The sequence below is a fragment of the Papaver somniferum genome, chromosome 11, assembly GCF_003573695.1.
Source record: "Papaver somniferum cultivar HN1 chromosome 11, ASM357369v1, whole genome shotgun sequence".
NCBI lineage: Eukaryota > Viridiplantae > Streptophyta > Magnoliopsida > Ranunculales > Papaveraceae > Papaver > Papaver somniferum.
The window spans coordinates 121,092,220-121,102,176 of NC_039368.1; the positions used below are offsets into that span (position 1 = coordinate 121,092,220).

Genomic DNA, 9,957 nt, shown 5'->3' on the forward strand with positions numbered 1-9,957 from the left:
CCACCCAAACTGAAGTATTAAACTCTAAATAGCTAAGTACCAAAACAAGAGTAAACAACCAGTCAAGACACCTTTCCGTAATGTCAAACTCCGGAAGTATTCTCAAGATTTTTTTGTAATGATCCAGCGGAAATTACTAATTTTTGGGCATTACTTTTTTTTTTGAAGGTTTTCGGGCATTACTTGTTGGTTCAGCATTCATTTCACTGTAAGATATATGTCGAAGAAAAATCTGTCGAGGAAAATGTTAGGAAAATTTGGATCCTCTTAATGGTCATTTAACAAATTTTGAGCACTTCTTTGTTTTTTTTCGTTTTTTTTTCTTCCCGAAGGAAACGGTTAAAAAAGAAAACAAGTAAGGATTCACCGGAAAGAAAGAAGAAGAAAAGAAAAAAAGTAATAATGCACCCTCGCACAAAAGTTAGTACTAATTTTAATTACTATGGTGTTAAGTAACAATTGAATGATGACACATCTTCGTTATCCAACGGTGTGGAAGGTGCTCGTTCAAATAATGCTCGCGGGCTGCAGGATCAAAATCTTCTCCATAACATAGTTTAGCGTTTCATAAAAAGAGCACCGATGTCCCGCATCGTTTTGAGGGTAGCTATCCCGCTCAAGCGATTTCTTTACTGTTAGATCATGCTAAAACTCATGTCTAACAACCTTTGAATCCTTTAGGAAAAATGATGGGTCCTTTCTTGAATTTGGTGGTCCTTTTCTGAATATTAATCCAACCGTTGATTTAATGATCTAACGGTAAAGAAGCCCGCTTGTGCGGGATAGCTACCCGCGAACGGTGCGGGATAGTATTTGTCTCATAAAAATTGGCCTAATCTCTCACACTCTATCTACTGGACAGACAGTACCAGTTAGACTTTCAGAAAACCGTAGGGACACGACATACACAAATCAATCTGCCTTTCCTCTACAATGGGGAGGGGACCGGTAATGGGCCAAGATTGACATTTTTTACTTTTGTCTTCCTGACATTTCTGGGCTCGCATAGAATTCCTCTGTTAACCAACTGTCAGTCTGCCAGTGAATTGAGAACCGAGGATAATAAATGGAAGAAGCTTTAGCTCAGTCTCTCAACCGTGCAATAGTAATTCTAGGGAGCATTATTATAGTTTTATGCCTCGTTCCTCGTGAAATCCTTTGAAAAAATGACTTTGCCTTATTGATTTTGGTTGCATCAAGTATTAGTTTCTCACTGCAGCATTTTATCTTCTGCAACAGTCACTATTGCGTCGGTTTTTCCGTGCCACGGTTTAGCTTCCAAATTGCCTTGTAATAGTCAGGTCTAGAGAGGACGTAGACAAAACAGAGAGAATATCAGCAGTAGTGTCGAAGCTCGCCTTGGCGCCTAGGCGAGTAAAAGGACTAGAAAATGCAAAGAATATCATATGTGAATGTATGAGCTGATGAATTTCACATCCTTAAATTACCAAACTTCTACGTATATTCAGAAAGCTTTCCTGCTTCAAAAAAAAAACTTGAGCAAGCAATATATAAAATGAAGACATTTTCTCATTGATGAACAACGGGATCAATGTCTTTTAAAAGTCCTACAATTTGTTGCATACTAGGTCTCTTAGTGGGAAGATCAGCTGTACATAGATAACCAATTCTCACCGCTTCCTCCATTTGTTTCTCTTGTCCCGTCTCTCTTATCTTCGGATCGATAACTCTTAGTCCTTGATTCTTCCTTACTAATCCTCTCACCCAACTCACTAAATTTGGCTGCTCGGCATAATCATCTCCCGCAGGTTTCTTACCGGTGATCAACTCCAACAGAACAACCCCGAACCCATAAACATCAGACTTAGGCGTTGGCGCAGAATTTTCTGACTCCGAGAACTCCGGAGGGATGTAACCTGGTGATCCACGAGATATGTTCTCTTCCGCTGCATTTCCAAAGATCTTAGCTAGCCCAAAATCAGATAATCTAGGTTCCAAGTCTGAATCTAAGTACACACTACTAGCCTTGACATCTCGGTGAATTATTGGAGGAGAACAACCATGGTGAAGGAATGAAAGTGCTCGTGCTGTTCCAAGGGCAATTTTGTGTCGGAATCTCCAACTCGTTAGGATCCCTTCAATACCGATACTTTGAATTCCAGCATTGTTATCTTCTTCCCATGTATCAGTACTCCAATCTTCTGTTGTTTGCACTCCAAGTGGAAGATCATGTAGTAAATTTTGCAGATTTCCATTTTCCATGTAGTCGTAGAGAGCAATTCTCTGGTCCCCAGCTAAGCAGTACCCTGATAATGGGACTAGATTAGGGTGCTTAATCCGGCCTAGAGATTCAAGCTCCCTTGCAGCTTCTTGGTCAGTCATTGTGGACCCAAGGACTAGAACCTTTACAGCTACTTGAATTCCTCCAGGTAAGAATCCTCGATATACAGGTCCAAATCTTCCTTCAGCCAAAAGAATTCCACGATCGAAATGTGAAGTTGCAGTTAAGAGATCCACAAATGTGAAGTTCAACAAAGGTTTCTCGAAAATTACGACAGGAACTGCAGTAGCTTGTTTAACATCTGCAACCCAGGTTGTAGAATCAGTCTGGAATGAGAATGGTCCTGAAATGCTAGCTTCTTCTTTGTACGAAATTTGTTTTACTGCCCACATTCTAGTTTTCCTTGTACATCCAATTACCAGACATATCAATCCCACAGTAAAACAAACAATTGCAAGAGTTACAGCTAGGGTAAGCTTCATTCCCCTATGCTTAGTGGTTTTGTTTCTAATGTTGTCCGGTTTCACAGCAATGGGGCAGCTGTACAGCAATCCTTGAAAAGCAGTTTTCCGTGTATGCAGCAGTTGCGAATTGCAGTAAGATAAGTTATTGAAAGAAAAGTTGAATTTCTCCATTTGAGGTAGTTCTGCTAGCAGAGACGAGGGGATTTCTCCGGTAAGATTGTTAAATGAAACATCTAGAACGTCAAGAGTTTTGATACCTAAACGGGGAATTGAACCTTGGAGATGGTTTTGTGAAAGGTCTAGAGTTCTTAAGCTGACCAACTGTGAGATATCAATGGGAATTTTTCCTCTAAGACTAGTTTTAGACAAGTTGAGATACTCAAGACTAGTGAGTTTCTGAATAAGTGGGAATTCTTGATTACTAAATCTGTTGTAACCCAGATTAAGGTGTTTGAGATTCTTAGCTTCATTGTTCAAATCATGAAAGAATTCACCACTAAGTTGGTTTTCAGAAACATCAAGAAAAACCAAATTAGACCAATTGAAGCTTGAATTAGCAAAATGTACCTGAGAGAGGTGACCTCGAAATTGATTCCTGCTAAGATCAGTAACTTGTAATGGATCCTGAAACACACCCATTACAGAACCTTGAAAAAAGTTCCCGGAGATATTAAGATGTGTGAGTGATTTCAAACCAGAGAAATCTGAAGACCTTCCATGAATCTCATTCTCAGAAAGGTCCAGCCTCTGAAGTTTAAGAAATGAAGTTCCAAAACCATCTGGAAGAGACCCACTAATCCCATTCACTGAAATATCAATTGAGACTACATTTTCACACTTTAGAATCCCATGTGGGAGTCCCCCAGAGAACCCATTCTGATTCATTCGAAGAAATTGTAAATTCAACAATGAGCTAATAGATTCAGGGATTTCACCAGAGAAGTTATTGAATGAAAGATCAAGACTTTGCAGTGACCCAAAATTACCAATGTTGGATGGAATAGAACCAGAAATATGATTATGAGATAGATTCAGCGCCTTCAAATGACCGCCCAGACTCCAAAAATCAGAAGAAAGACTCGTAATTTTGTTATTACTCAGATCCAACGACTCCAGCTTACTAAGTTTACCAATGGTGAGTTCAGGAACCGAACCAGAAAGACCTAAATTTGCAGCTACAAAACCAATCACATTCTGATTTTTAACATCGCAAGAAACACCTTCCCATGAACAAACAGGAGATGAAAAATCATATGATGAGATTTGTGTTAAACCCCCCATCTTCTGTAAGAAATCTGAAATGAAAAACCCATCTGTATTCAATTCTTGAGAAGAAGTGGAAGAAGAAGAAGAAAACAATAGTACTACTTGAAACAACAGTATAAAAAACAAACTTGAACTCCAGGAACTCAAGAAACCAATGGCAACCATACCCATCTTCTTCTCTTCAACAGAAAAAAAAAACTCTTTATCTTTGCATCATTTCTTAAAGATGAGGGGGGTTTTGTTATAGTATCCAGAAACACCTAATCCTCTGTTTCAGACACCACTCTGTATATAAAAAAACAAAAACATGAAAGAGCTTTTGGAGAATTTAATGAGATTTTGTCTTTGAAGGGTTTTACCTGTTTTCAAGATTTCTGTAACCCATAACTGAAAACTTCTGTTTTTTTTCTCTTTGAAAATTATTTTGACAGTTCACAATCACACATACTCACTCTCTGAAGTGGTAAAAAACAGAGATTTCTTAAAATATTGCATAAAGGGTGTGTGTTGCAGAGAGATTTTTGAGAAAGAAAGTTAAGGACTGAATTAGTCAGAAATTATGTCTCGTAAATGGAAGGTTTGTTAATGGGTTGATTGTTGGGGTGAATTTATGAGAAATGTTGGTTGGACTTTTAATGACTTTCTTTCTTATATTCCAATCTTGTGTATTTCTTTCTTTGGGAATATAGAAAGTGCTTTTATTTCTTCCTAAATCGACATAATCATTATTTTTGTAAACTAAAATCAGAAATACCAAAATCTCTCTTTACACCAAAAGTCATAACTTTGACATCTCAATTTTTGTTGGAAAATTAGGTTGGAAGAGAGGATGAACAAGCAAGAGAAATGCTACTTATGGCTTCAAGGCTCCATTAAGACTCTCTTTGGCGATTATTTGGATCCACTCAATAAGGTGGCGATTACAAACGTGATGTCAGAATACAATGAAGCTAATAAATTATGAGTATCGGGGATCATCGATTCAAGAGAAATGGAATATGAGAAGAGATTTAACATGGTTCAGTCAACTCGACCTACGTCCCCAAAGGGTGAAATATTATTGATCACCAGTTTTGATGTCACCGGGATAATTACATTTACATTGACAATCTCTATTTATAGAGTGAATAGAGAATTCATTAAGATATTATTTTATTCTAGAGAATATCTATATTATAAGGGACAATGATGTCTTCACCAATCGACGGTCATCTACAATTTGGACATATAAAAGACGGTCTAGATTGAGCCATTACTATGTATTCTGAAATATACAGTTTAGGTGCATAAAGGACGGTCATGATGAAACCACTAATATGTGTTTTTGGGTACGAGCTACAATTTGGCCACATAAAAAACGTTCTTGATCCATCCACCAAGATTAATTACTTCTCTCCATGCGGTATCGCATCTCTCAAACTCCTTGAAAACCTCTTAAAATGCTTTTGACAATCCAAATTTCTTTTCTGCATAAATGTCAAATCCGTTTCTCGACGATAGATCAATATTAAATCAATGCCAAAATAATTACCTTCCATCAATGTGGGAGGCGTTACTGAACCTACAAACATAGAAAATGGGTAAAGAAGATTTCCCATGTTTGCGAACAATTTCAACCTCTCCATATCCCTCTATGCGTTATTAGGGTTTTTGTGAAGGTATATTCCTATCTGCATTTCAGTTAATTGCAAGATTTATTTCTTTGTGCTCCAAATAAACATATGAAAATTCTATGCTCCTTTGTGTTAAAAATGGATCTTTTTCTTTTTTTTGTGTGTTAGCCAGGTTTGTTGAACGTTATTCTGAGAATCGTTGTTGTTGTTGTTTTTTGGTTCACGTTAGTTAGGTTTTAGTAGCATCTATCGTATCGGCTATAATTGGGGAATCCTGACAATTGTCCTATTACTTCATTTCTACTTTGCTATGAGAAGCTCGATATTTTTAAAGTTTTTTTTGGGTCTAATGGATTCCCTTCTACACATTCCTTTGTAAATCATCCCAATCCTCCTAAAATTTGGCTTATTTTTGCCCGTCATAGTGGATTGTTTAAATTTAGAGTTTTGATTACGCAACAATTAATCTAGGTGAGGTAATGGGTCAATTATTTTGATTTTTTTTTCATATAGGTCCTGAAATTTACAATTTTGTTCCTTTAGTTATAATCTTAGGTTGGCCTAATATGCATTTTAGGATTATTTTTACAGGTTGATATAGCTTCAAGCATTTGTGCTAAATACGGTTTTTGGCTTCCATTAATTCAGGCGATTGTTTCATTGGATCTTTCTGTTGGGAGTACTGTTATAGACTGAGTGGTGCATCAACACTCGAAATCTATTAGATCTGGTAATTACACTTTCCTTATAATGAAATTATATCTAGCACAACCATATTGCTAAAAATTGATTCAGATCCAAAGATGAAGCTATAGTTAGCTTACAAAATTTCTATAGTTTTCTCATATATATATAGCCGTTATGTTAGCCGTTTCTTTCGTTTCTTCAACTACGTATTAATCAGTCATGACCGGGCTATCATTCGGGATGATCACTATAGTGTAATCTAATGGAACTCTGTTCTGAACATTTTTTTTTTAACAAGGAAGCCTATACATGATTTTGCAACTTAATTATTTTGTATGTGATTTTACTGCTAACATCTGAAATTATGAAACTTATCAAATTCATGCGATATTTTGGTAGGTGGAACAAGAACTATTTTTTGCCCGAAGACTATCTAGTGGTTGTGTTTGCCTAAGGTATTGTAATATTTATTAAAGCTAATTTTGTTTTATATTATCACAAGCTAATTTGGTCTATATTGGCCAAAACTACAGGCAGGCCTACGAAATACTGTGTGAGATAGACTCGGAGGACATATGTTTCACTCCGCTACAGCAGAGCAACTGATCAGAGGTGGTATAACTAAATACACATGATGTAAGAGTGACATAATGGTTATGGAAGGACTATTGTGGTGTATCAAGATGTACTGTCATGAGTTACTTCGGAATTTGGAAAGTAAAATAAATACATTTAACCCATTAGATGGACTCTAGCTATAAGCGTGCACATAGGGGTTTTCAGTTTCTAGAAAGTGTGTTCCGCAGATAGGACAAACCCTTACCATTTATCTTGATACTAAATATACTTCCAGATTCCAATATAGAACAAACAATACAATTTTTAGGAAACGTTTATGGAAAGTGAAATATACGTATTCATTTAGAACATGCTGACGGTGGAGACGAACTGTAGCCGAGAGGAACGACATAATGTTCATTTTGTGCATCAAATCATTAATATGTGAGAAACATTGTATAAGTTACTAGAAATAACCCGTGCCGTTAAATCAGAATGAAAATCTTAGTTATAATATTATTAATGAATGGTGTTCTTGAATCTTATGGTGATGTGAGCTCATGTTAGTTCAACCATACCAATTTTATTTTTTGATGGATCTGATGTGGTGCTTTATCGTTAAATCAATAAGAACACCCATGCAGTTCTAAAATGTAATGTTTCTTCAACTAGTATTTTTTAAGAAAGAAGTTTTGTCGTAACGGCACTGTTTACGACTGATGTAAAAAAATTTCCAGCCTATAATCGTTCAACTCTGAGAGAGTTCTCTATTTTGTTTCAAAACAAATAATGTCCATGCGAACCTAATAAAATTAGCCATATATATCACCGAAAATCCAACAACAAATTATTCGAGTAATAATGTAAATATGTATATCATTTCTCATCATATTCACATTGACACCACTAAATTCAACTAATATAATGCATATACGATTTTATTGTAATATTTTATAATTTAAACCATTAACTATACTTATTTTTTATAATTTAATATTTCGATTAATATTTTGAGTTATGAGGTGATCAATCAAATAAAGGTCGATAAATTTAGGTTCATAATGGAAGGAAGTTATAAACCGCCAGATGTCTTTGGCTAGGATGAGATTGGGATGGCTGGATCACCTGTTTGTCTCTCAAAATGTTATCTGTCCGTCCAAACTCAAAAACCTATTTTGTTTTGTATTATAAGATTAAGGTCGCATTAAGCAATGATACACCTGCTTCTTTTTTTTTTGATCGGCCACTGTAGTAGCACAACTCAAAGCCCGTGCCGTATCCCAGTATCTTAATAAAGTAAAATATATCTTAATTAACTAGAATATAAAAAAATATAGGAAATTAACTAGATATTTTTATTACCTAGATAACTACCTAAATTACACAAGATATTTTTCTTGGAAACTTGATTTGATCTCCGTCTATATTCTCCAATCCTTGATCTTCGTCGATCTTCTGATAACCAGGTTGATTCTTGACCATTTCATCTTGAACTTGACCACCTCGATCTTCATATTGGTTAAATATATTCTAAGATACTCTGCAAGTTGGACATGGAGAAAATCAAAGTGTTCAACTTGAACACTGGTTTAATGAATATAACTTTATCGTCGAACCATATGATGAAAACAATGACGATCTCTATGGTTATACGAAAGCATCAAAATCAATATGGTGAGTAAATATTTTTGACACGAAATCACAATATATGTGATGAATAGCTATGTCAAAAAAAAAAGATTAAATATTTTTTTTAGCATAAATTTAATAATAACCTTTTAAGTGGTGAATAAACAATCACTGTCTGAGTTGAATATTACATCTTTGATGAACTACGATAAATATGTTGAATGAATCAGAGACTAATTGATAACTTAGATAAAAAGAAGATTTTGATTTTGTAACAGAAGAGCGGATCTCTCCGCTCTGATACCATAATAATTTATGAGTATCGAGGGATCATCGATTCAATAGAAATAGAATATGAGAAGATATTCAGCGTGGTTCGGTCAACTCGACCTATGTCCACGGAAAAAACCCCGAAGGGTGAAATATTATTGATCACCAGTTTTGATGTCACTGAGATAATTACATTCACATTGAAAATCTCTATTCATAGAGTGAATAGACAATTTACTAAGATATTATTTTATTCTAGAGAATATATCTTAATAAAGTAGAATATATCTTAATTAACTAGAATATGAAAAAAATATAGGAAATTAACCAGATATTTTTATTACCTAGATAACTACCTAAATAACACAAGATATTTTTCTTGGAAACTTGATTTGATCTCCGTCTATATTCTCCAATCCTTGATATTCGTCGATCTTCTGATAACCAGGTTGATTCTTGACCATTTTATCTTGAACTTGACCACCTCGATCTTCATATTGGTTAACTGTCCACGTGTTTGACCCGCCATTGGTTTCGAGTTGGATGCCCATATTCTAACATGGTATCAGAGCAGGTTATTTGCGACGAGTTATTTGAACGCGCCTTTATACCGCGTCACCCTACTTATTGTCAGTGTCAGACTCAACGAGGCTACACGTAAGGGGGCGTGCTGAGATTATTAGTCCCACATTGTTTGGGTTATCTAAGATCCTGCAGTTTATAATCCTTAGGGCCTTTTCACTCACTGCCAATTGGTTTTGAGTTGGATGCCCGTATTCTAACAGAAACTCTATAACAACATCATTGGATTTAAGGTTCATACCCCTTGATCCAACCAATAACACACAATAATAGGATTTTGCTGATGCTTGGAAAAGAGAGAAAATAGAAAAAATTTGATGTGCTTCATGCTTAATGAAAATCAATCATCATTATTTACAGGGACTTATGCCTGTTGGAGACTCCTCTTCATTTCCAATAGATATCCATAGTGTCTAATAGGGATGGATGTGTCTTATGTGAACCATCACACTCTCTGGAGATGCCTCTTGATCTCTAACAAACCCATTGTGTCTCCCCAATCATAGAGGCAAACCCAAAAAAAAAATCATTATGTTTTCTATAATATCGAAAATATCCAACAATCTCCCTATTTTGAAATACCAAAAAACACAAAATAAAATAAACTTACAAAACTGGAGTGGCTGCATCACTCAAGTGATTGCCT

General features: G+C 35.6%; 1 protein-coding gene across 1 annotated transcript; it reads right to left on the bottom strand.

The window, feature by feature from the left end:
- Positions 1–1,468: 1,468 nt before the first annotated feature.
- LOC113323829 (probable LRR receptor-like serine/threonine-protein kinase At2g24230) lies at positions 1,469–4,583 on the bottom strand. The gene has a single exon (XM_026572176.1). It carries the CDS (start codon positions 4,141–4,143, stop codon positions 1,531–1,533), a length of 2,613 nt encoding a protein of 870 aa, XP_026427961.1. The 5' UTR covers positions 4,144–4,583; the 3' UTR covers positions 1,469–1,530.
- Positions 4,584–9,957: the final 5,374 nt, after the last annotated feature.

What these genes read in the sequence shown, in the direction of transcription:
- LOC113323829 (XM_026572176.1), bottom strand. Translation starts at nt 4,143, where the DNA reads ATGGGTATGGTTGCCATTGGTTTCTTGAGTTCCTGGAGTTCAAGTTTG.